Raw genomic sequence first — 27,361 nt, 5'->3', positions numbered from 1 at the left:
GAAGTCAACCGACGTGGCCCCCTTACTGTGTTACTGCTAATCGGCCTTCTGTAATAATGGCATTGCAAATTCACCTGTAGCCGTCTATTTTGTTCTCTTGCTGGTGAGGAATAGGAACTGATGTAAATTGGTGAAGGTTTGCTGGAGCCTGTAAGAAAATATTTTATGCAATTAAAACTAGTGTTCGTTACTCTGATCCATCAGGCTGTGTGGCCTGTCCCTGACAGGGCTGGCTTCCCTGTGCCAGCGCAGGCTGCCAGAGATTATGGTCTGGCTGCCTGGGTCTAGCCTGGCTGCTGCCTTTTCCCAGAGCTGGTAGAGGCCAGAGGCTAACAAGTAAAAGAGGCCAGGGTGTGTTTCATCAAAAAGCAATGGATACACCAAGCCCATACAGAAACCATTCTTTCTTTCTTAAGCCCTGCTCCTGTTTGCAAGGATTCCTCCTGCTGGTTTTGCGCAGCAGCATGGCTCCTTGAGCTGGGCAACATCATTGTCTTCAGGGCTCTGGGTGACAGCAGTGGGTCAGAGAGAAAAACAACAACACGGCACTAGAACCAGCCCCATACCTCCAAAGCAGCTGTGATTCAGATATCCCAGGGCCTGAGAAAAGCAGGTGCAGGCTTGCCCTAAGCAGTCGGACCATTAGGAGGCCCTGGCTTGCATCGGCCATGTTTCAGCCGCTAAAGAGTGTTTGGTAATCAGATTATTGTCTTCAGATGATGATGTCATCTGTTACCTTTCCATGACTGTTAAGGTTAGCAAGGATTGTTTTAGTTTTTAATGAGGAAAGGGAAACATATTTGAGGCAAGCCAGTTCACAGAGGCAGGCAATGAAGCTACAGCAGCGCAGACATGCTAAAGTGGGGACCTTTACATCCAGGCGGACTGCTGCCAATGTGGAGCAGGCTGTGTGCCTCCTGGTGCACAGGACACGCACTGGGTACTGCAGCATCTGTAACTGTCTGAACTATTAACTGCTATGGTAACAACAGTTGATTGGTAAACAGTCCTGTGAAGTCACAGTTTCAAAGACACCAGCACAACAGGGACTGCTCCCCCACCAGTAGTTAGGTTGCCACCAGCTTTTATTTGTTTCCTTTTAATAAAGAGGCTTTTTTGAGAAAAGAGTGCTGTGGTTTTGTTTTTTGATTTTTTTTGCTTGCTTTTTTTTTTTTAAAGCAGCTCGCACTGATTTATTTGAAAGACAGCAGAGAATAGAACAATGTGCAATCCTGGTTAGTCTTTAGGCTGGCATCCTGAACGTAAACTAGATGTACAGCTTCCTGAATAAACAGAAAACTCCTTGCCCAATGTAATGTTATTTTTGTGATTCTGAGAAAATAAACACTGTGAGGAGAATCATATTATACAGTGTGCTGCTCACCCAGCCTCTTTTTCCATGAAAAATGTAAAGAAACGAATTCAACCCTCTGGTTTGAATTAATGAGATGAAACAGGCTGGATGCCACTCTTGTGTAGCCCCAGAAGGTGCATGGCTCTGATGCCTGTGAGGGGCACAGAGACAGCCTGGGCAGCGGGCAGGGGCTGCCCAGCTCCATACAGCCCTCTTTCTCTTGGTGGCCACCCAACAAGCACATTGGCCTGCTTTGCTTACAACAAGCAGGAAAGGAAGAGACTGGAACGTGTTTGCTGCCGGGGGACTGCCTCCATCTGTGCCCAGACCACTGGTCCAGGGCCAGGAAAAGTGGCCCCTTGAGACTCCACATCACACACCCAACTGGCATCTTACCAGGGTACAGGCCTTTATGTGTGGCATCGCCTTGGCTATTGTAATACTGCATAGGTGGCTGGGTCCTATCGTATTCAGAGCGAGGGTCTCTGATTCCTAACAGTGCTGGTGAGGAAGAGGTGCTGCCGACTGAAGGGAGAGGAAAAAGGAAGCGGGAGGGAGGGAGGAAGAGAGGGGTGAAAGGGAGAAATATCAGATGGTCAGTGTCTGGAAAGACCTCTCCAGAAAAGCAAAGTCAGTAATTAGAAAAGCCACACAGCAGGTGCTAACAGGGAGCTTGTATAGGTGCTGGGAGGGGAGGAGCAGTCAGGGTCTGCACGTTGGCATTGGGACCTGCAGTGCACAGCCCTGGCATGCATCAGCCACGACACCATGTGGGGCGCTCCCTCACAGCCTGCACAGAGTCCTGCAGGCTTCCCCACTCAGACTCCAGGGAGGTCTCTGAAACTGACTAGTGGCAAATCTGCCTGCCTAGTAAGTTACTGTTTTATAGTCTCATTTTAGCTACATGTGAAACACTCCCCTACTAGCCTCTATGTATAATGTATAGCTTTTCAGTAAACAGAAATGTTTTCTTTTTCTGGCATGCTTAGATTTCGAATTATTTCTAAACTATCTGTGTCTTGAAATATCTTTGGATCAGGGCCCCAGTCCATAAAGTTGATCACTCTTCTGACAGTAATCTACTGTCAGGGAAATTATGTAAATCCTGTGAGCCTGGCTTGGCCACAGGCTCACAGTGCTAAGCCCAGGCCTCATAAAGGCCCTGAAGTCTTTTTATCAGCTTGGGCCAAGTATTTAATAACAACACATCTATCCATGGAGCTGCTTTCAGACACTTTTGCACAAAAGGAAGGGAGAAGCAATGATTTTTTCTTTCTCATTAAAAACCCATCTTGCTTGCACTGAAGTTAATTACAAGTCAGAGAGGCCACTTACTCACTTCATGCACCTGACAGCAACAGCCCCCACACTTCGGCACTAGCAGTTCTGCAGGCATCAAGGAAGAGCTTTCATGGAGACTCATTTCCTAACCAGCCGCTTCACTCACATAGGAGTGCTGCATGTTAGACCCCAATGGGCATGCTACTTGTGCTGCTCACTTTTTAGAAAGACAGAAACCCCCCCAGCTGCCTCTCACCCCCTTGTTAGTATCACACATGGCCCTGAATGATCCACTCCAGGGCTCAGACCCAGATATGTGATCAGCCCTCCAAATAACGGGAAAACCAGCAACATGTCCCTAGGAACTTGGATGGGGCTGCTCAGTGCAATCCCCAGTGCATATTTAATAGGTCCTCAAAACCAGTTCACTGCTGAATAACCAGGTACCAAACTTGCTTACACATGTGCATTTTGTTAAGCAGCGAGCTCTCTTGGTTGTCCTGGAATCTATTATTCCTAACTCCCTATAGGATTTTGAGTATTTTCATAGGATTGACTTGGCTTACATGTGAAAAAACTTAGCCTCAATCTCAAGCCATTCTTTTCTCCACAGGGAACACCAGAAACAGGTAGGTGACAAGGTAGCCAGGACACAAAACCAAAGGAAATTCTTCATGTGTTCACTGGGGTCTGTTGCCATCAGCTGTGGATGCTGAGGGACTGGAATAGAGCCAAAGAATAAGCAGATTCCACTGGAAAGGAGGGGACTCCCCCGGGTTGTGGGTCAAAGGGGTCTTATCCAAGGCCCCTATTTCTAAGAAGCTTCATCAAGAAACAAAAATTGTTTTGGAGGGCTCCTGAAGTTATGGCCAAACAGGCAGGCAGACCAGCCAGCCATTAGCGGGCAGAGCCATGCATTGCAGTCTGGTCCTCCATGTCCCTGCATCTCGATTACCCTTCTGGCCTCTCCCCTGCGGGTTCTCAAAGCTGGTGAAGCGGGTTTGGAGGGATGGGTGCGCCCTGGGATACTTTCAGGTATTCTAGCTAGGTAAACTTGTTTTAACTTGTAAAGGTGGGCTTGCTGTTTGCAATGGCTGGTAATGCCAAGAGAGCTCTCCGCAAGACAGCAGTGTTGGAGGTGACAGGCCCAAAGGGCCAGTCTTCTCTGGGCAGGAAACATGGTTCTGCCACGCCCATGGTCTTGGAAGGGACTGGAGCTCACCCACTGACCTGACTGAATGATGGGTGACATCTGTTGGTTGGTGGTAGACAAGGAAGGATGTGATTTGAATCGATCTCGCTCTAATGTTGACACAGGCGTAATAAAATGGTTTTGATTCCACCCATCCTGTGGAGTTAAGAGAAGAAGAAATCTCTCAAAATGAATAATGACATTTCATTACAATAAATGATTACAAACTTGTACTCTCATGAATGTGAATTACGCCAGAGCTCTTCTTGTAAGTTACCTTCTTATAAATGCTCCGGAGGTCCCGATATTGCCATAATGTATTCAAGACCTGGGCTGCTGCCTTCACTACTTTCAGAGAAGACCTAGGGAGAGAGTGCGGATGTTAATGAACATGTGTAGCATGGCCGCAGGCTCCACTTTGGAGACTTCAGACTGCAACCCAGTGGCATCTAAGAGGCTATCACTCTCAGGATCCTGGGAGTGAAGGCGGCTGCTGGGAAACCACATCCAGCAGTCAAAATCCATTTTGAAATCCATATGAATTTCACATGTTATGAAAAAAACAGCAACTTGTTTTTGCACTCAGAATCTTTTAAAATCAAAATAAACATATAGTAGAAATTCCACTTTTCTATAAACCTTCTGGTTATACACACCATATCTAAATTGATTTTTTTTTCTTACCTACCCAATTACAATGTGGTGAAGGGGAAGATGGATAGGCAGGTGTCAGCCAAGTCATTTGTTCCTAACAACAGAATACAGGTTGCTAATGCTTTTAAGGGACTGAGTAGGGGTTGATGAAACACTCAGGGGTCTCATATACTCTGCTCCTGAGGTGTGGGGGGGCACTTCTGCACCTCCCTGCACGTCCCAGTCTTACCCACTTCTCTCAGTGTTTCTCCCAGGCAAGGTTAGAATCTACTGAAAGCCTTTCCAAACTTCATATTACCCTAACAGACTCAGAGCAAGCCAATGCCTCAGCAACTCAGATAAACAGAGGGTGAAAATTCAGGTGCCCCAGTGGGCCTCTGGAGGACAGATTCTTGGGGAGCAAGCACCCAATCTCCCAGCATCCTGTTCTCAGTTGGCACCAGGCTTTGCTGCTGCTTATTTCCTTGTTTTTGACTGCTGCCAGGACACAGGCATGCAAGACAGTGCTAACACCTGCCTTTGAGGGTAACAGTGAGCATGTCTGTATCATGACAACACCTGGATACAAACAGGCAAATTCTCCGAGTAGAAACCTGGCTCACAAGAAAATCCAGAAAGCCCCGGTTCTCTCTTGCAGCACAGCGACTTGAAAAAGCAAAGTACCTGTGTCTCCAAATTCCCTCATCTCATTTGTCTTAGTCCCATTCCCTCCATGTTCCTCAGCTTGCTGGCTGAGTGTCAAAGGGAGCAGCGGACACCTGATCACATTTGTAGCACTTCCTTCCTTGGCTTCCAAGGCACCTCAAGTTCCTGACTTCCCTGTGCCCTGGCTGCATCGTCTTGGGCTCACAGGCTGGAGTCTTCATTCCTTAACCTTTGAGCTTGAGGGATATCAGCCCTCAAATGTGCATTTCTAGTCTCAGACTTAACCCTGACATCAACTCACATGTTCTGCTGCTGACCATATACTTTATATTTGGGTGTGACAGACACTTCAAATGTAACATGCCACAGGAAACTCTGGGACCTAACGGATATAAGTGTAGACAACTTACGGCTATCCTGGCACAGAGAGGGAGCTAGCAGAACGAGACCTTAGCTTTATCTTTTTCAGTGCTGTCAAAATTAAAAGCAGATTGTAAGTAGTCACTAATAATGAAATGAAAAGAAAAAAGTTGCACAAGCTAAAATCAACTAAAAGAAAATACAGGTAATTCTGACAGGTTTGGTTTCTGAGGGTGAAAGTGTGGTTTGCTAGACTATTCTTAGATCTTAGAAATTCCTTCAAAAGTATAAACTGAAACACCAGATGAGAAGTGTGAACTCTTGCACTGTAATTAAGTTAAATAAAAGAGATTCTGTAAGTGCCCATTACCAGCTAGGATTAGTTCTGGGTACCAGAGGTGCAATACAGAGCACAAAGACAAGCTCCCTGCGGGAAGGGGTTCAGAAACTAGAGGGACATATGAATAGCACATGGAGGGCTAATCAGGGCCATGAAGAAAACACCACAGGACCAGATGTGGTCTTGAAGAGGCTTTCCTCTTGTCCCTAAAATCCAGCAAGCAATATCACTAACCATTTCTCTGACTTGATACTAAGATAAATTTGGAGTCACTGCCAGATCATGACAAAAAACCACTAACTCCTACTTCATCTACCCTATTGGTGTCATCCAGAGCAAATGGCAGGTGGGATCCAAGCCGAGAGCACAGACTGGGGCCACACAACACACTCTGCTGCTGGGAGGAGATTTTCACGCCTTCTAGACACTTGGCAGCACAACCCCAGAACCAAGGACAGAATGGGCTCTGGTGCTTGCAGTGGGACCCAGCACAGGAGGGAGATGGTTGCCCCAAATGATCCGCATCCATGCAATTCCAGTTCTTTTAAGAGTTTTTGCTGATGTCGTTGGTTTTTAATACAGCTGCTATGGTCTGAATGCTGTGCCTCACAGAATTCTACAATCCCAGCTTATTTGGAGGTGGGAGCCTGTGTCAGGGAGTTCAGTCGTGGGAGGAGAGCCATGATGAATGGGATCAGTGCCCTCAACCTCCAAGAGATTTCTTGCTCCTTTGACCATGTGACAGTGCCAGGAGGTACTGCCTCGGACCAGAGGGAGACTCTCACCAGACACTGGGCTTATGCTTTGCAGCCTCCAGAACTGTGAGAATTATGTCACCCAGTTCCTGCCATCTCATTAGAACCGCCCAGAGAAAAATCAATGCAGGAGTGGGAGGTGTGACACGTAACTATAGAAAAGACCACAGGACAGTAGATGCCTTTCCAAGCACAATAGGCTTTAACTGTTGGAGACTGCTTAGCATGCAGGAGATGCAGAAGCAAACCGTTCCCATTAAGAAATGTTGTGTTTTACAATGGCACGCCTCACAGTCCATCCCAGGGACCACATTACGGGCTCATCCCCATTTGCTGCAAACTTGCCTGTCTCCTCTGCCTTTGGTTATGTTCACCAGCTTCTCTATGCCGCCCGAGTCAGCCAGGGCCTTGGCATTCTCCATGTTCTTGCTTGTGACCTCGTGCAGAGCACAGCAGATGGCTGCTATGGTCTCGTCGGACAGTATGCTTGGGCCGTTGCCGCCGGGGAGCCGGTTGACCAGGTCTCTCATGGCGTACTTTCCTGCCCAATGCAAAAGGGTTACTTCTATTTTCAGAAGGTACTAGATGTTTACCATTGCTGTTGTTGACAGATTCTGACAGTATGCATTTCCAAACTTAACAGCTCCAAAGAGACAAGAGCAGGAAAAGAGAAGAACAGAACACCTGTAGGGGGAAGCTAACATTCACCGCAGTGTCACCTGCAGAGATGGCTGGTTTATAAACATTACTGTGAATCACTGAGAGAACATTTAAATCCATGCAGAAAACAGGGAAGACTCACAGTGCTGCTTTAGCTCAACTATTTTTCAAAAACAGTGAGTAATGAAGGAATTATAATGGTATATTTTATTCTTGACTGAATTCTAATTTTTAAAAGATTTATCCATTTGAAAGGCAGATTTATGGTAAGACAGGAAGAGATAACCACTGGTTCATTCCCCAATGGTCAGGGCTGGGCCAGGTAGAAGCCAATAGCCCTTTCCACATCTCCTATAGAGGTGCATGGGTCCAAGAACTTGGCCCATCCTTTTCCACTGTCCCAGGTGCATCAGTAAGCAGTTGGATCTGAAGTGGAGTAACTGGGACTCGAACTGGTGTTCATATGTGAAGCTGGCACATTGTTGTCAGCTTAAGCCACTGTGCCACGACACTGGGCCTCCATTTCCCTTAAAGCCTTTAAAAACCCATTTTTGAATCTGGTCCAAGTAAGGGTGTCACATGCCCCGTTTCATTAACCTTCCAGGATCTTAATGTGAGAACTTGGTACTGTTAACACATTGTTATCAGGAGGATGGTGTGTACCAGCTTATTTGACACCAGCTGCTACAATGTGTTAGTTGCTTTAAAAGAAGAAACAAGTCAAATTTTGCCATTAAAATTACTGGTATTTTATCTTCAGGAGTACTGCAATGGTAATACAGTTCTTGTTAAGACAAGGTGAGGGAGTTTCACTGCAGTTAGAGCATTTCTTTATAGATACTGTATTTCCTATCTTCCTTTCCAAAAAAAGTTCATCTCTAGTTTTTTCAGTTGCAGTTACCAACCAACAAAGTGGATTCAGTGTACTACAAACAAAAACTAAGTTACAAAAAAAAGAAAGCTGTTACAAGTAAATCTTTCCTGAAAAGTTCTCCTTCCCAACAACTGAATGGATGCTAAGTGGGTTTTTATTAGAGCTCTGTTTACACACAATGGCAAGCAAAGACGGCCCTAACACTACACTTCATAATTTCCAGCATGCCGAAGGGAAGGCTTTGGCTTCCTCATCACCAACTTTGCTAATCAAGGGTGGAAAAACAGTGATGGCACAGGAAGGCCACAAGACAAATGTGGTATCTGAGGAGAGATGACAAATTAGCATTGGTGACTTTGAATACACACGAATGACCAAGAGGTGCATGACATGTAATTTGTCATTCTGCTAAGGCGTGACTTCCAAGTGTGCTTTGGAGACCCAGGATGAGGCAGCTTGCCTCACGTGAGCCAGGCTGTGGGCCCCTCAGCACCGCAGGCTCACATTAGTGGAGTGTGAAGTGACACAACTTTCTCCGTGACAAATAGCTCTGCAAAGAAAGCTCATCGCAACAGCGATGGTGGACAGGAGAGGGAGGATGAAGTGATCAAAGTTGGCGATGCTTCTTAGCAACAGAAGAGGTGAGTGAATGGGAGGCTAACACTGACACTGGGAGAGGCTCAGATCTCACAGGAAGGAAACCATCTTCCTGAGGAAACAGAGGACAGTAGTTTATGGAGCAGAGTTCAGAGTGCTCTAGCTGGGTAAAAACGAGCTCATGAGATGCACTGTAGAAACCACAGGGACACACTGGGATGAGGTCTGCACTGAGCACACTCCTGCTTCCCGGAGTTCTGCAGACGTATGAGTGCTGGCCCTGCCTTCTGGGCTACCTGTGTCTTCCTTCAGGAATGCAGAATACCAGGCATCACAAATCCCCATATCATACAGACTTCTTAGGAGGGCACTTCAGCAAGTTTATGTAAAATGTGTATATTATGGAAAAATTGTGCATGGATTTCAAAATGTTTTGCACCAAGGTAAACTTATCCTTTACTTCCATTTTCCATGTGCTTGTTTAATGACCCTAAGAAATCCAAACAATTTACATCATGACAAAAATAACTTATATTTATACAATTAAAATCCTTTATGGGGCCTTCAAAAAATATGGGAACTGAGAGCTATATATTTGCTGGCGGCAAGCATCACGGGCCTTGAGCAGCGCCTGGAGGGTCCGTTCTTCCTTTCCACAGCGGTGACTGGACTCAAAGGGACCTGTGTTAACACCACATTAATCCAGGCAGTATTTTTTTATTTTATTTTATTTTATTTTTATTACAAAGTCAGATATACTGAGAGGAGGAGAGATAGAGAAGAAGTGGAGCTTCTGGGATTAGAACCAGAGGCCATATGGGATCAAGGCGAGGACCTTAGCCACTAGGCCACGCTGCCAAGCCCCAGGCAGTAATTTAAAGTAACAATTCTGCCAGGCTCTGTGTGAAGCATTAACCTGTAAGCTACCACAATCCTCAGAACAACTCTTTAAGGTAAATATTTCTGTGCCTACCATCTCTCGGCAGCCTTGAGTCCCAGCCTGACCAGTCACCAGCTTTGTAGCTGGTGTGGAGCCTGTTATGCCCATGGCCTCTTAGTGAGCAGCACGAGGAGAGCAGGCACAGTTAGCTCCCTTCCACAGATGGGCCTTAGGAAGAGCTGAGCCCAGGTTGGATTACACAGGAAACTTTGGCTTATACGGCCAGGCAGCATCAGATCCAAGCTTAGGGCTCAGGTCCGTAGAGGGTCCCTGCTCTTTGCTTTATCCCAGACCCTGCTTGAGATGTGGCCGCTCCTTTAGGGTACAAATTTACAGAGGCACTCCAGGCTGGGTTCATGCATGTCCTGTCCTGGTATGAACCCTAGCACGATGGTTTCTGCCAATTCTGTGCCACACACACCTTGTTTTCCCTACACTGGCCCTGACTTGGCCTAGGGGACAACTATGCCCTACAGACCTGAGAGGGGATCATCTTAAAACAGGTCCATGATGTCTCCCACTGTTCAGAACACAGTAACGCTGGTGAATCAGGAACTGTCACTCTACAAACTGAAAAGGAAAAATTTATATATATATATATGTGTATATGTGTGTGTGTGTGTGTGTGTGTGTGTGTATGTGTGTGTGTGTGTGTGTGTGTGTGTATACACCACACGCATACATATTGCTCAGGAAACAAGACTTCCCTTGAGAAAAATACATAGCAAACCAAGAAAATAGCACTGTCAGGTAAAACTAAAATTGCTGGCTTTACTTTCTTCAATTGATGACTAGTTAATGATGGTTGAAGTCCATGGGTATTCAAACATGCCAAGACACCAAGGGCTAGGGCTCAGCTGTTAAGAACCTTAACTGTCATGTATGTATTAATCAAAACAAGAGTCTTACAAATACTGTGGCTGTGCTACCTTACTGCCCACCTTGCCATGAAAACCTACCTATGAGCTCCTTGTTGCGAACATCCAGTGCCATGTTCCTCAAGGCAGTTGCCACAGAAGAAACAACTCTATCATTATCCATTCGCAGGAGTTCTACAAGGATGGGGAGCCCTTTTTCTTTTCGGACAGCTGCCCGGATGTAGGCTGCAAACTAGAGAGCAAAACGAGGCAGTAAGTTACAGAAAACAGAGTTCCATGCTCATATGTTACTGTCACCCATTAAAGATGTTTCTAAAGGATGAACTAATAGATGAAATGTTCGCTTTCCAATTAGAGATGGAATCTGTGGTGTCAGTACAGAGAAGACCACAGCCTAAGAGAGACAACCTGGGATGACTGATTTAAAAAGAAATCCCAAAGCCGGAAAATCTCTGACCACCATCTGCCAGATATTTTTGTGCAGAAAGGAGAAGGCCATGATTACTTTCTATCTCAGATCTACAAACACGATTAAGGAAGGATCATGAGTTTTCTCTGCAGCTGGCCCCATGCCAGGCCTGAGGGCAGTAACGCACCAGTGCATCTTAAAGGAGAACCTGGATCCATCAAGTCATTTTTTCATGAATTCCTAGCAACAGTATTTAGGGTTTAGTAATCTGTCAGACACTGCTTGGAAAAATTCCTTGCCTTGGAAGAGAGGAATGCTCCTGAAACATAATTCAAACACCCTGGCGAAGTAAATGCATTTGTGTGTAAAATACAGTCTCGTTCAAGATTACTTAGGTGCTGCTGTCTTTTCTGTTTTGCTTTGCTTTGAATCCATGATCAAGAAATGCTTTTGTGACTCGGAGGTACACTGTACAGTGAGTGAGTTTGTGCACCACATGAATTGCAAATGAAGACCAGATCATCAGTGAAGCAACCAAAACAGACGAGAGTGGGCATCAGGAAAAGGGCCTCTATCTTGTTCCGGGATTCGATCAACACTTTTACCAAAGCAAATCATCTTTTAAAACTTGGCATAATTGAAAAAGGTTGCTCATAAGGTGTAGTATTTCCTTGTTTTGGCCAAGATGTCAGGATAAAGATGTATTAGTCTCCTGTGTGACTTCTCAGGTTAAAATGTGTGATTACCCAATTTGTTATGTTAATAACATACAAGTCAAAGGAAAAGATGCATTTTGAAGATCCTATTAACATTCTTCCCATGAAATGAATACTTCTATTTTCTAAATCAAATGCAGTCTGGGGAAGAATGGAGACAAAGTGGGGTGGGAATTAGAGTACAGGGACTGTTGTGGAGTAAAACACTGAGGTGGATTCTTCAATTTGTGTTCTTTCTGACACCTGCAGCAGCAGAATCCACTCTTGTCTTCTTTGGAGACAGCCCAGCTTAGCCCAGCTCTGAGTACCTCCACCATCGTCTCAGTCATATGATCCTATCTGCGGTCATGGTTATCTTGTTGTCTTAATGAGTCTGATATTGTGAATTACAATTCTAGGCACTTTTGAAATCACTTAAATATAGAAGGATACTTCAAAAACTTTCTGTATAAGTGTAATTAAAAGGCAAGCTTATTCTGGTGCAAAAAATTTTGACAACTATACAATTTTTCTGTAATATGAGTTTTCCATGAACTTGTTGAAAACCCTGCATAATGTTTATATTTTAGATCAACTTTTCTATAACATTTACTTACTAAATGGCTTATAAATAAACTCAGCAACTCAGATCTCTGGTGGACAGGGATCTACAACTTAGATACATCATTTACTGCTTGGAAAGCACTCTCAATTTGTCACATATACTATCACATTTAAAGGTATGAATTTATATCAACTCTCTTTTACAGATGAGGAAACTTCACCTAGAGAGAGAAACCCTAGGTCTCTAGTAAGAAAGTAGACTGGGCCAGTTTTCAGAGCCAGTACTCAAACACTAAGTTGTTAGCACTTTAATTAGGAACAGCAACAAAATAATGCTTTTGCATTGGACTAAAATCTGCACATATTCAAAATAATAACTAGGCCTATCAATGCTTTTAATACAGATGCCAAGACTCACATTTGAGGGGGAAGATCCAGAACAAACACTGTAGTAGATCTATCGAAAAGCTCTTTGTCAGGACATTTCTAGAGGTTAAAAGTGATTTAGTGACTAGGAAGCTGGCCAATGATGTTTAAGGAGTTCTGAGGACTTACTTATAGTGTAACAGTGGGAAACCAACTTCAGCTTTCAGAAAGGCACCCACTTCAAGGTGACATGGAAGCTGTGTATGTACAGGGATTCTCTAAGTGTGCACAGTGCTCCCGACCTCCTTGTTTCTCACCTATATGCTATGCCAGCCCCCAAAGGGAATCACATCCCTGGACCATCCCACCCTGGAACCCACCTTCTGTACTGCCACACAAGTGATCTGACAGTGTCCACACTGATTGTCTGCCCCTGGTCTGCCTGAGGCCTTTCAGTGGCCCTTCTTCCTCATTAAATCAGGTCCCACCTCCTGACCTAGGTTTTCAGTTTTGTCCTTGCTGTCCAGCTCCAGCCTGATCTATTTTTTGTCCCACCACAGAAATGCTCCAGTGACCATCCTTGGCCTCCACTCAGCCATCCTCTCTTCAGCACAGGCCTTTATCCTGTACTTCTCATGACACGCATTGTTGCCTTGAAACCCCTGCTAACACCCCACTGGCTTGAGCTTAGCCAGCCTAAAATCCAATCTGAGCAGCACCACCTCTTGAGGAAATCTGCCTCACTGCCTCAGGATACTCTTTCCTACTTCCGGGTTGGCTAGGTTTCATCTTCCAGAGGAATGTGGAGGCACTCCTTTCCTCCCTAGCCTTTGGTTCTCACAGGGCAAGGTTGTTTCCTGCTTGTCTCCCTCTGTTCTTTCCACACACCTACTCTCAACAATTGTCCCTAACATGACTGCAAAGACAGAAAGCAGTGCGGTACCTTCCAGTTTCCAGCAGACAGGTTCTGGAGAGAGCCCGCTGAGCCTTCCAAAGTGGCTGGGTTGGAACTTTCTGCTAGAAGAGTCAGATATGGTTTTACCACTGACGGATGCCACAGCATCTCAACCCCTTTAGGGGACTTCGACAGCCCAGGGATAGGACCAACTCCATCCCACTGAAAGACAAACGGCACAGATGACATGGAAACAAAATGAGCAACATATAACAGCATTCATCATGTTGGAAGTGCAGAAAATTTTTTTCTTGTCAAATATGGGATGTTTCACTCCCAGAATGAAGCCTTAAGTTTCATATGAAATGAAATGCTAACTTGATCCTCCTGGGGAGTCCTCTTCTTCTTTTTCTTCTTCTTTCCCCAGCAGCTCGGCTCTGAGTCTTTGCTGGGAGACTCTTTTCCGAGTAAGTCATCCAATTCATTCAGTCCAAGCAGCCGGGCCTGTGGGACCTCCAGTTCCAGCCGGTAGGACAGGTTCCGCAGAGTGCACACGCAGTTTTCCACCGTCTGAAACCCAACACAGTGTGTAGGTAGAACATCACAGAACATTAGGACAAAAAGCTTCTGTACTCAATGCCACTGACAGGTAGTAAGTGGAGAATAAAAACGGATGAATTTTATTTACAGGGATCTAAAACAATCCAAGGAAATAATTAAGACTTAGAGTTTGGAAGGGAATCTCAAACAGCTGGGCATCCGGTGTTGTGCTGTTCCAAGGCACTCACCCCTCCTCACCACTGCAAAGCCCCAGCATGCCAGTGGGAACCACCAATCTCCAACTTGCCCTGTTGCTATGTCCTCCTCAGTCTCCCAGCTTTCCCCCAACTCTGAAGAATGCTCAGTGATTTTTCTCCACTGACATTTTGTCTTGTGCACATGGCCTTTTGTTCCTTACAGCTTGTGTCACACCCCTCACTGGGAGGCCAACTGTCACTGCAGCTCAGCACAGCTGCAGCCCAAGCCAAGCTCAGTGCTGGCCCACCTAACCAGCTTCCCTTTTCCATTTGGTTTCATCTGTAGACATTCAGGTTCAGTAAAGCACAAGTAAAAGTTTGGCTGTCACTCTGAACCCCGCCTCCCCACCACCTCCCTGAGATGACTCATTCTCATCTTTCTCAAACTGCTCTGCACCAATGGCTCTCTTCTGACAGTCCATCCTGACATAGGCACCTAAGCCTGATCTGAGGGGTGTGACTTTCACATCCTCCTGGCCTAGTCCCACCTTTCTCGGACCCTGGGGCAGATCCTGGATGGCTGTCAGAGCAGACAGGCATAGGCAGAACTCAACACTGGCTCAGAAGCCTGGGAAGAAAACAGTGGGGGAGGGAACAGATCCCAGGCAGGGTTGGACAGCAGGCAGATTAGGAGAGATACAGCAGAAGAAGGTGCTTGGGTCTGGGCTGTACATAGCCCTGGGGCAAGGATGGAGGAAACAGGTGTGTAAGGCACCAGTCAGGGATTCCATTCAGCAGATGTGCAAATGCAGGTGGGTCTGTTTCCAGGAACACAGTGCACAACTGGAGGAAAGTGCAGCAGGACCATCACCTTGACAACCAACCTAGCAGGATCACAGAGCAAGCCAAGGCCCAGTGCTGGGTACCTAAGTGCACCAGGTAAAGCTATTTTTCCTTTTTCTAAGGTCACTCACTGTCTTGAGTTGGCACGTCCCCAACCTCTAAAAGAATCCACAGCACACACAGTAGGCCCAGGCAGCTCACCCTCCCACGGCATGGCAGGCACTGACCTTGCTGTCGTAGTCAGATGTGTTCACACACGTGTGGATCACGTAGAGCAGTGAGTCCACCAGCCCCTCACAGGAGCGCATCTGCTTTCGTGCCTCTTCCCCTGCTGAACTCAGGTTCCTGCACGGGGGCAGATTGGGCAGGGGCTGACATGAGCCGCGTCTGCACTGGCCACACAGCCTTCCCAGGGGGACCCGGGAAGGGGTGGCAGCTCACAGCCATGGGCATTTGGTTTGAGGAGGCATTCAGAGGTTCACATCGAGTGGCTCCCCATTATTCACACACATAGAGAAAGAAGTCTTGACATGTCAACTCCAACTGTTTCTTGTGTTGTCACTTTCTAACTCCCAATGAATGATCTCCAGGTCTGTCCTCCTTATCTTCCTCATGTGAAAAAGGGAAAACTGTAGTAACTACCTCATGGCCAGGGCAGTTAGGAGGAAGCATGAATTGCTACCACAAAGCAGCACCCAAGGTACCCTATGTTGTTAGCCATGGTGATTGCTATTTTTGGACATGTAGCTTAAAAGTTTTTGACAAATAGAAAGAGAGACAACATCTTCCATCTACTGTTCACTCTCCAAATGTCCCTAATGGTTATGGCTGGGCTGGGCCAGACCAAAGGCAGGGGCAGAACTCCACTTCTAGGTCCCATGGAGGCAGCAGAGGCCCAAACGCTTGAGTCTTCACCTGCTGCCTCCCACACTACAGAAGCAGGAAGCTGGGTTGCAAGTGGAGGTGGACATTATCCCAGGCAGTGATGCGCAGGCAGACATCCTGAGCCTCTCAGAAAATTTTTTTAGATTTTTTTTTAAATTGAAAAGCCAGAGCTGAGCCAATCCAAAACCATGAGCCAGGAGTTTTTTCCAGGTCTGCCATGTGGTTGCAGGGTTCCAAGGCTTTGAATCGCCTTCTAGTACTTTCCCAGGCCACAAACTGGCACCCATATGGGATCCTGGCTCATGCAAGATGAGGGTTTTAGCTACTAGGCTGTGTGCTAGGCCCAACATGCAATATTTGTTTTGAGTCCACAAAAGCCTTATGATCCCCTGTACCTATTACAATGTTTTGCATACAGCAGATGATCATGAAGTGTTTCCAGGTTAGAGGAAACATCATCTCTTAAAAAAAAATTAAAGTTGAATATGGACTTTCAGCTATGTGACAATTTTTATTTTTTCAACTAAATTGTTCGAGGTCTCATTCATAATAAAATTCTTGATAGTGATTTGTCTTCACAAATTGAAGTGATTCAGTGACCATGGGAAGATACTTGTCATGTGAGGTCCCTCTTAGCTGTGTCACCTGTCTGGGCTTATGAAACTGTGAACCCCTCTTCTGTAACTGTCTTTTCCAGCTAGCCTCATCTGTCTGTGGGCTCCTCTCCCAGTGTTCTGGGGCTCTTCTTTGATCTATTTACTCCTTGGCATTAACGCCACCACCTACGACCACCACCAAACATCTATCTAAACCCTGTCTTCTACCTGACACTTCCAGTGCATCTGGCCAGACACCTAGGAATTATCTTTGTGTCTTCCCTATTTCCCGTCCATTGTACTCAAGTTACTAGCAAATCCTATCAGCTTTTCCTCAGCAGGAGAACTCATATCTGCCTACACTGTTGCAGCCACCCTCCTCATTAGCCTGGATCACTGCCTCAGTCTTATCTTCCAGTGTCTACTTTCTCGCTAACTTCCTCTTGCACAAAACAGCCAAAGGTAGTTCCATCACTACCCTGCAGATAACCCTCTGATGGCTTCCCAGGGGACTTGAGGTAAGAAGCAATGTCCTTGGGCCGGGTGGCGTGGCCTAGCAGCTAAAGTCCTCGCCTTGAAAGCCCCGGGATCCCATATGGGCGCCAGTTCTAATCCCGGCAGCTCCACTTCCCATCCAGCTCCCTGCTTGTGGACTGGGAAAGCAGTCGAGGATGGCCCAAAGCCTTGGGACACTGCACCCGTGTGGGAGACCCGGAAGAGGTTCCAGGTTCCCGGCTTTGGATCGGCACGCACCGGCCCGTTGCGGCTCACGTGGGGAGTAAATCATGGGGCAGAAGATCTTCCTCTCTGTCTCCCCTCCTCTGTGTATATCTGGCTGTAATAAAATGAATAAATCTTTAAAAAAAAAAAAAGAAGCAATGTCCTTTTCTGCAATTCACAAAACTTTATCTAAAAACTTTATCTAGAAACTGCCCCACTCTTTTCCTATTGCTCTACAGCTTCAGGCTAAGTCCCGCCCTAGAACCTCCACATCAAGCAACCACTTTGTCTACTCCTGATCTTTTCCAAAAGGCAGTAACCCCCCGAGGTCTAGAAGAGTTGTAATCCTGACTTCAACCTTCAGATGAATGGCCTGAAACGTTATATGTTTGTCAACTTATTGTGGATGAAGGTTCACTAATTTTTTTCTTTTTTGATTGTACTCAAAGGGATGCACAATGGAAATGTACCAGAAATTAATACATTCATTGGTGGAAAGACAGAAATATGTCCTCATGCATGCTGTACAGGGATGGACTCCCAGCCAAATGGCTGATAATCTCCTACATTGTTGGGAGACACTTCAGTGGCAACATGATGGACTTGTGAAAGAAACCAATTTTAAGACTAGAGGGGAGAACGGTGGGGAGGGAAGGGAACTTGGGGAAGGGTAAGGAAGACCCCAGTGCCTATTAATGGTGTTATATAATTAATAATAATAATAATAATAATAATAATAATAATGAAATAAAATTCAGAAAACAAAGCCACAAAAAAAATTCAGATGTGGCCTTCAATTTTATCTCTTTGAGAGACCTGAGCAGGGACCTAGTTTGTCTCTCCTAGAGCAGGCAGTCATTAAGTGCTTACAGCCCTGGACCACATCCTGCTCCTGACGCCTCTGCAAACCCAGTGGGCTGACTGGGCAGTGGCCTCCACTCCCCAAGGGCAGGCGGGAGGGAATATGAGGCTGCATCTTGAGACAAGCAGGCCTCATGGCTATCCTGGAGTGGGGCGTCTGAGATCAGAGGAGCTGGCCTTCTTTCTATAAACTTCCACTCAGCACTCCTTATCCCTGAAGGGGACAATAGTCATCTGTCACAAGGGTGGAGGGCTCGAAGTGGCAGCACAGCCCCACCCTGTTGCTCTCAAGCTCTGGGGCCCAGCACTGAGCTGTCTTGGCTTCAATGCTTAACGGTGTTTCCTGAGGGCTGTGGGACACAGCACTGTGCACAGGCCCTGGCGACCGCTCCAAACTCTGAGGTCATTGTTATTCCTATCCTAACAAAGAGGAACCTGAGGGTCAGGCCCATATGTCGCTCATCCTGCCGCTCTGGCCTTAGATGCTGTGTAGCTGGGGAACAGGACAGAGGCTGACCTGATGGGTGTGGATGGCAAATCATCAGCTGCTCTGCGTGGACCTGGGCTGTCAGTGTTGAAAGTAGCGGCTGTGGATTCGCCACAATAGCTCAGTGGCTAAATCCTTGCTCTGTATCCGCAGGATCCCATAGGGATGCCGGTTCGTGTCCCCGCTGCTCCACTTCCCATCCTGCTGCCTGCTTGTGGTCTGGGAAAGCAGAGGAGGATGGCCCAAAGCCTAGGGACCCTGTACTTGTGTGGGAGATCCAAAACAAGCTCCTGGCTCTGGACTGGTTCAGCTTTGGCCATTACGGCCACGTGGAAAGTAAACCAGTGGACAGAAGATCTTTCTGTCTCCCCTGATATCTGTAAATCTGCCTTTCCAATAAAAATAAATAAATCTTACAAAAAAGGCAGCAACTGAGAAAAAATGGAATTTAGACTGGTTATGTCCCTTCAAACAAATTACTGTTTAAGTAACTCTGCTCTTCCAAAAGTAAATACATTTTAAGTATCACATTATGAATTTCAACAAAAATCAAGCTGCAAAAACATTCACAATCAGAATGTAGTAACTAGTGGAATACTGATGAAATGAAAATAGGCCTGGGATTTTGGCAGAAATCTCCGCCTGCAAGGGCCTTCTGAGCAGCCTGCAGAGCGGGCATCTGTGAGGGTCTGTCTTTCAGGCCACAAGGCTGGCCTCACATTCCTTTCACACAATGACAAGGTCCTCTGGCCTAAATTTTGAGAGAAAACTGGAACACATAAGCCAGATGTTAATAAACTGAATTCTTCCTGAAATCAATTTACCCATGACACATATTTAATCATAGAATTAACCGGAAAGAAGAAATAAAGCATTTACCTAAGGCAACCTGTCGTGTTACGCAGAACGAGTGAAGTCTGAAATTTAATTTTATGATCATCATCGAACGAAGAGTTATTCCAGCCAGAATGTGGAACAATCACAGTGCTTGTTAAGGTTGAGAGGGCGTCTCGGATGATTGTCATCTTCACAGCATCACACGAGGACAAATTCCAAAGAACTCCTAGAATTGAGATTCCAAAGTCAAGTCATCAGTGGGAGATCCCGCAGCTTTAGCAATGGAATCAACATAATAGCCCTCATGGATATGAACTTGGGTTGGTTCAAATCTCATCTGTGACCTATATTTGCCACCAGCTGCAGATGGATGGAATTCCAACAGCACTGGGTGAACATGCACGAACTTCTGACAGTAGATCACCCTAAGTCTTCACTTACACTTCAGCTTTTGAAGTCCTGCTATCTATCTGGCAAAGCAAAATAGAGCCACTCTGTGGAAGGGATGCACTCCTAGCAAGAGGCCTGAACATAATATACTTGTCATTTTTGTAAAATTGCTATTTGTTGCATTGTCTTTGACATCCAATGGCCATGTGATACAACATTTGCAAGATCTGCACCTGGGGAGAAATGCCTTTATCTTAAGAAACTGGTATGTTTCTCCTAATCACGCTTCCTTTCTTACTTTTATTACCATAAGTTCACACTTTAATATAGTGCTTGCCATGGCTTGACAGGTAGGGAGAGTTCTTCTATTTGCTGCTTCTAAACATTACATGCTTCTACTTTGAAAGCTTTGTTATTACGTGCTTTAAAGTTAATGCCATTCCTTTTTTTGGGGGGGAAGGGATAGAGGTAAAAGCAAGAATAAATTAGGAGTCATTCATACTATAATCCACCTCATGATTTCTGGGACAACAGGCCTTATATGTAGCTCATCAGTGTTCTTTAGGTTGGTAGGCATAGTGGGTCTCCATAGTGGACCTTACCTACTGTAAGGCAGGCTTATTTATGGCTACTGCACACTTCAGCTAACAATTGTTTATAGCAATTTGAGTAAATTCAGGATGAACGATTTTCTAATATCATTTTCATGTTCACATCAGTACATTTTCCTGAGAATGAAGTGAGATAGAGGAGAAAGACAATGCCCTTGGTTTTCTCTGCTCTGTAGTCCCCCAAGTCCTAATATTCTGGGCAAGTTGCTTAGCAGTTTATAGAAGTAGAATGCTTGTGGACCTATAGAGGGAAGGCAACTGGCAAAATCTGCCCTTGTGTGTGGTAGTGTGTCTGGCTTCTGGAAATGACTGATCCAGTGTGCTGGGTCAGAAACAAGCTGGAAAACTGCTGTTGTAGCTCAGACAGTATGCTCAGCCATCTCTGGGTATGCAAGGCCAGGCAGGGAGGCATGAGAGAACGGACCAGAACAGCTTCCTTTGTGGAAGATGGGCAACCGGAAGCACAGGGTTAGAACTGGAGAGTGAAAGAAATCTTCTCAGCAAAAGCTCAGAGGTCTCACTTCCTTGGTTGCCTGTGCTTTTGGTGTACACAGCGCAGAGGGACCCTGCAAGCCCAGTGGGTGATCTTGCATGCTTTCCTGGCTCTGTGTTCTGCTCTGCAGCTGTGCCCACCTGCTTCTCTTTCACATGGCTAGATCCCACAGATCTGTTTTCCCTTGCCCTACAGGGACTTTCCTCCTTTCTCTGTCCTGCTCTCCTCAGTGGCAGCCTTTCAGACCTGGGCTTCAGGAATGGCCTCCATAGTAAGACCCAGTCTGGTTCTCCCTTAAGAAGGAGTAGGCATAGGATGGGAAGGTCAGAAGTGAGAAAGTAAAGACAGTGCTTTCGCTCTCAAGCTTGGTCTGCTCACCATGACAAACCTTGACTTACAGGATCATCTTGGGACACATGCAGAGGCTCCTGCTAAGAAGGTAGCTATGGGGCCCAGCAGCATGGCCTAGCGACTAAAGTCCTCGCCTTGAACGTGGTGGGATCCCATATGGTTCTAATCCCAGCAGCTCCACTTCCCATCCAGCTCCCTGCTTGTGGCCTGGGAAAGCAGTGGAGGATGGCCCAAAGCTTTGGGACCCTGCCCCCGCGTGGGAGACCCGGAAGAGGTTCCAGGTTCCCGGCTTTGGATTGGCGCAGCACCGGCTGTTGCAGTCACTTGGGGAGTGAATCGTCGGATGGAAGATCTTCCTCTCTGTCTCTCCTCCTCTTTGTATACCTGACTTTGTAATAAAATAAATCTTAAAAAAAAAGAAGGCAGCTATGTCATGGGTGCTCAAGAAAGGAGCTTGATTCTGAGCTAGAGCTATTTTCCCGTGGGTTCTGAAAAGCCTGGCTATGCTCCTGTATGAAATGGTTTTACAGCAATGGTTTACACTTGCTTTGTGGACTCTGGGACTTCTGATGTGATAAGTGGGCAGGCACTTGAGACAGATTCCCACCTCAGTGCCCTGGGGCAGCCCCATGTAGATCTTGGTTCAATACTGGGCTTCACCATGCTTCTGTTCCAAGAAAGGGTTCACACCTGGAAGACATTGGACAAGTCCTGTCTTTGGGAAAGGTGTTGGAGGATTGACACCCAGGGAAAGGACTTGGGGGTTAAGGATAAGAAACAATTCTTTTGCAATCTCTCCTGAGAAAATAGCAAGTGAAGGAAGAGAACATAAAAGAGTGAGCAACTCAAGACACAGTAGTGAGAGGCATTAAATGCTGCCAGAAACAGGCACTTGGCATTTCCTACTAAACAAAGACAACCATGCTCAACCAGGGCACCAATGAGCCTCAATGGCAATACACTGTCCAGAAGCCATGGAGGAGGAGACAGTCCCCTGTTTGCAATTTTACAACATCTGATTCCTGTTGCCATTGATGCAATTCTCTTTCTGTAAGAGTCTTTTACATTTCTCCAGAAAATTCGACACATGGAAGAGAACTGTATTTTCGAATAAGCTACTTTCTACTTCACACAATAAATGCATTCCAGTTAACTGCAAGGCAAGGTTCCTGAAAAGTAGAGCCAGCATATGAGAGGCTGTAAGTATAATACTAGATACAGTTATCCCTCAGGAGATTGGTTCAAGCACTCCTATTGATGTGCATATACATTATACAGTGGAATTAAAACTGATTTATGTAATGTATAAATGTCCCTGTAAACTTAAATCATATCTAGATTATATGAAACATTTAACACAATGCAAATGTCAAGAAAAAGGTGGACTGTATTGTTTCAAAACTTGTTAAAATCATTACTATGTGTTTAAAATATTGTTATTATTTATTTGAAAGGTGGAGAAACAGAGCTATCTTCCAACCACTGCTCTACCCCCAACTGCCCACCAGCCAGGATGAAGACAGGAGCCTGGAGCCCCATCCTGGACTCCCACCTGGGTATCAGGGACTTAAATACTTGAATTGTTATCTGCTGCTTCCAAGGGTGTACATGAGCAGACAGCTTGATTAGAAGTGGATCAAGGACTGAAACCCAGATTCTCCAATATTAGATATGGACATCTAAAGATATGGACTCATGCTGCTTTGCCAAAAATGCCTCTGTTTCTTTAAAATGTTTTTTTTCTGAGTATTTTTGACCCAGGGTTGCTAATATCTGTAGATGCAGAAAACCAACTGTATCTCTAAGGTAAATTAAATAACCCATTCCATAAGCAGGTGAAAACATAGCTGAGAGGTTCTTAAGCACTCAGATGTCTGGAATTTCCCTGATCTCTGGCAAAATAGAATTGCTCTTTTTTGTTTCTGCTTCTGTTTCTGGATACTTTTAAGACCTATTTTTGGCAAGAAGATATTTCCTAGAACTCAGGATGCCCCAGATTTCCCATGCTGTTCTGGTCTTTTCTCTTGTATTTTATTCTTCTTGGCAGACATTTAGAATGCCCAGTGGGTTTGTATGTCATCCTGTGGGTTATAACAGGCCTTTATCTTAACTTGGGATTGGACACAGCTCAAATGTTAACAAATCAGTATCAGAAGAGTACCATCTCCACACGCCATGGCTTTGCTCTGCATTGGCTCTGTCTGCTTCACATAAAATACCTTAGTGAGTCCTGCTGCTCCAAAGGAATTCACCTCTTCATTTAGTGACTTCCTAAGTTTCATACCGTACATATAGATTTTTAAAGGATGATGAGCATTTCTAAATTTTAATGCAAATTGGACTAGGCAATGAAGGTTAAATATCCCATCATCATCCATTTTTAAATATGCGTTGTTCTGTATATGTTTAAATTTTTTTTATTAATGGATCCATCTTTTATGGTATATTTGCTTTTGGATTTCTCCTGTCCTCCCCCCCCGCCCCACTACCTACTGGACATAGCTCAAGAACATTACCTCCTCTTCAACCCTTTATTTGGAACTGAAAATTCATGAGTGCCTTCAAGGTTGGTAACTGTGGGGAGAGTTTTCAGGACAATGTTTGGTCTTTGACAGAATTTGTCAGCAAGGTTTCTCTTGCCTTTCACAATGAGACGAAAGCTCTTGGACAACACCATCTTTGTTATGGGGACAGGAGAATCCGGTTGCTGCTCCATCCCTCAGGTTCTGATTATTACCCCCATGTTCCCGTGCCACCAGTGCTCAAACTACGAAAAGAGCAAGGGGCAGTGCGGCCTTTAGCAGAGGAGATGATGAAGGTACCTCTGGTCAAACAGATGACTTACTGATCATAACCCCAATCTACCACAGCAATTCAGGTCTTCATTTCTCCAACTTCAAGAGCGAACACTCAAAGTCCCACATAACCAGACAAAGGCGAAAGGTTCTATTTTTGTTAAGCATTTGGCACCTGAGGGACCTGCACAAAGGCAGCATCTCATCCTGCGCTGCGCACTACATGATCCTCCTAATCCTGTACTTCACATAGAACACAGAGTGGCAGTATCTGGGGTGGATTTAGCTGCCCATTCTGAACATCAAAGCGAGTCTCAAGACACTGGTTTATCTTCCCTGTCTATTCCCAAAATAAAGTTTTGTGAAGCTCAAAGAACTGGGTCTGTTCAACAAACACTGCATGAAAAAGCTCAATTAAACATGAAACCCTCAGATATAAACTGATTAATTTGGCTTTTCTACTCCAAGTAAAAAGCACCATCCTGAAGAGCAGCTAATAATACCTGTGTGCACGCCACCTCACTAAAATAGTAATAAAACAATCTTCTCTTTACTCTGTCTAGGATTTCATTTAATGGGCCAGGAAGTGGCTTGCTAGGGCCTTATGTAATGAACAGAAAATATACCAGCTCCCAGACATAGCAAGACCGACGAGCAAATAGAGAGTTGCAGGATTTGCGTTCTCCGACAGCATGAGAAACCCCTAACCCTGACATCCTAATGCAAAATTCACTTGAAAAATATTTAGTGGCACATCTATTATCAACTGGTTCCTAAAGAAAAAAGTTAAAAATAAACTATAATTTGATTTTGGAACCTTGACATTTTACTTATTTTAATGCAATTAGTTATTTTTTGGCATGACAAAGGCACACACATATGCTAACCAATTTAGAAAATATTAGGGAATTTCATGCATATTATTATATAAAACATTGCTTTTATTCTCTACCACAGGAAAAAGTACACATAATTATGAGCAACCAATAATCACAATGAAATACTGCATTAAGAGATGAAAGTTCATTTTCCCACAAAGAATGAATAAAGTAATTAAAATACGGTTGCACACAATTTCTATGCTGCACAATTTTGAAAGAGCTTGTGTTTAAAGAATCAGCTTTATAGCTATTCTAATGGCCAGATGATGCTTTTATAGGCAAATTAGCAGCTGATTTTACTGATTAATTAAAATAATAGCAACTATTTGAAAAATGTATTTCTAAGATTTATTTGTTTTTATTGGAAAGTCAGATCTACAGAAAGAAGGAGAGACAGAGAGAAAGATCTTCCATCTGCTTGTTTACTTTCCAAGTGCCTGGAGCTGAGACAATCTGAAACCAGGAGTCTCTTCTGGGCACAGGGTCCCAAGGCTTTGGGCTGTCCTCTACTGCTTTCCCAGGCCCCAAGCAGGGAGCAGCAAGGGAAGCTGAGCAGCTGGGATACACATGGGAAACATATGGGATCTAGCACATGCAAGACAAGGACTACCAGGCTACCGCACCAGGCCCGAAACACGTGTTTCTTAAAAAGACATTGAAAACTGCCCAGGTTGCATGTGGAAAAATGTGATTTCTTTGATGGCATAAATATATAACAGCCTACCCAGTTGTTTTGTTTGTTTTTCCTTTCTGATACGAAGGACAATCTTAAATTATTCATTTTTGTATACTACTTAATTCCTGCTCTGTTTCCTAGCTACATAAAAAAAAATGTGTGTGCAGACGCTGCCTAAAGGGAAAAAAAATTAGCTAAGTACTAGCAGGCTTCAGATTATCACAGAACACAGCCCAGCATTTCCTGTCATAAGTTAGTCTTACCCTCAAAGTCTGTTCCCGAGGTTCTTTTCCAGTCATGCTTTTTCATAAGATGTTTCTGATGCGAGTGAAACTATCCCAGCCTCGGGGGAATGAAGAGTTCTAAGGAGATGCAGACAAGGTCCTGGCCTCTGCATTCCAGCCCGGAGCTGGTGAACCAACAATCAGCTCTCATGGAAGGTCTGGCTCTCCATGGGGTGTGGACACTACCTGGTAGAGACGCTGGCCATTCTGTATCAGTGCAACACACTGTTGTTATGCTTACCTATCTTGCAAACATTGAAAAATGGGGGTAGGAAAATTGACTGATATTACAAACATCACCGCATTAACGCAGCAGATTCCGTGTAAGAGTCAGTGTGTGTGTGCAGGGCCACAGTGTGTTGATACCAAATAGGAAGGGTGGACCTTTGAATGCATGGCTCCTATCTGTTCCTGGCTTTCCTCTGAATGGTCTGGCTGAAAAGCTGTCCTTCTAGCAAAAATGCACACTCATTTCTTCTGTCCACCGTTCCCCCTAAAGCTCTCCACTTGCCACCAGGGAGGTTTTCATAAGCCTCTCTGGCTTTTTGTTGGGAAAAGAGTAAGGTCAAGGTGCTAGGATGACTACACCCTCCCACAATACAGCCACTTCCCCGCAGCGAGGCTTTATGACACACTTCTCACACATTTTAGATTTATCTTACTACTTCTAATGATGCATGGCACTGAGTTGAATATCTCTAATATAAACACCTGAAATGAAACCTGAAACTTTTTGGGTGCCATCACTCAAGAACTTCCAGCTCTTAGAACATTTTGTAGCTTGGATTTCTGAATTAGGGAACAGGCAAATTCCACACAAACATTGCAACATCAAAAAATGTTAAAATCCGAAGTAATTCTGATCCATTTCAGATCAGCGATATGCAACTTGTATAGATCTGCATTATTCAATATGTCAACCATCAGTTATTTGTGGTTACTGAGCACTTAAAATGTGGTCTGCCCAAACTGAGATATATAAAATACACACTAAAGATTTGACATAAACTGACTGAAAAACACTTTTACAATTTTTATATTCACTAGGAGAAATGTCATACTTTTGAACTACTGCATCAAATAAAATACATTATTAAAATACATTTTACTCCTTTTCTCTTAATGTGGCTACAGGGAAAAGTAAAATTTCATTGTGCTTCAGTGGGTAGTTCTGGTAGAGATACTTGTTCATTCTGTGACAAACTACAGGCCATTCAGTAGGCATGTTCTGAATGCCTTGTGTGTCATGTACTCCACAGGTGTTCTCACAGACATCGGGCAGTGCTTCAGCGTTATCACTAGGGAAGCTGAGTGGCCTGGGTTCACAGAGCTGGACAGTAACAGGCTCATCTCTTGTGCTTGACATTGTGCAACATCCAGAACGGTTTACGGAGGTTTAGGTAGAACAGGAGATGGCACTGAGAACTACAGAAGTTAGGGAAAAGTGGGCTGTCC

The 27,361-nt window shown here is 45.0% G+C and overlaps 1 protein-coding gene across 17 annotated transcripts in view; it reads right to left on the bottom strand.

The window, feature by feature from the left end:
- PKP4 (plakophilin 4) overlaps positions 1 to 27,361 on the bottom strand; it is a 236,643-nt gene that overhangs the window by 2,475 nt on the left and 206,807 nt on the right. For 11 of the 17 annotated variants that reach the window (XM_058664506.1, XM_058664502.1, XM_004577144.4 and 8 more), the window contains 10 exons: positions 19,468 to 19,651; positions 15,267 to 15,384; positions 13,838 to 14,029; positions 13,508 to 13,681; positions 10,612 to 10,762; positions 6,927 to 7,122; positions 4,105 to 4,189; positions 3,866 to 3,983; positions 1,751 to 1,879; positions 75 to 148 (listed from right to left, as the gene is read on the bottom strand). In XM_058664506.1, the coding sequence (XP_058520489.1) occupies positions 75 to 148; positions 1,751 to 1,879; positions 3,866 to 3,983; positions 4,105 to 4,189; positions 6,927 to 7,122; positions 10,612 to 10,762; positions 13,508 to 13,681; positions 13,838 to 14,029; positions 15,267 to 15,384; positions 19,468 to 19,651 (1,421 nt within the window). The remainder of the gene's footprint in view (positions 1 to 74; positions 149 to 1,750; positions 1,880 to 3,865; positions 3,984 to 4,104; positions 4,190 to 6,926; positions 7,123 to 10,611; positions 10,763 to 13,507; positions 13,682 to 13,837; positions 14,030 to 15,266; positions 15,385 to 19,467; positions 19,652 to 27,361) is intronic. The other 6 variants (XM_058664503.1, XM_004577145.4, XM_036493325.2 and 3 more) reach the window with 3 other exon arrangements.

Source organism: Ochotona princeps, chromosome 5 (assembly GCF_030435755.1).
Source record: "Ochotona princeps isolate mOchPri1 chromosome 5, mOchPri1.hap1, whole genome shotgun sequence".
Taxonomy (NCBI): Eukaryota; Metazoa; Chordata; class Mammalia; order Lagomorpha; family Ochotonidae; genus Ochotona; species Ochotona princeps.
The sequence above is the reverse complement of the archived record's forward strand: the minus strand, read 5'-3'. Positions and strand labels throughout refer to the sequence as shown.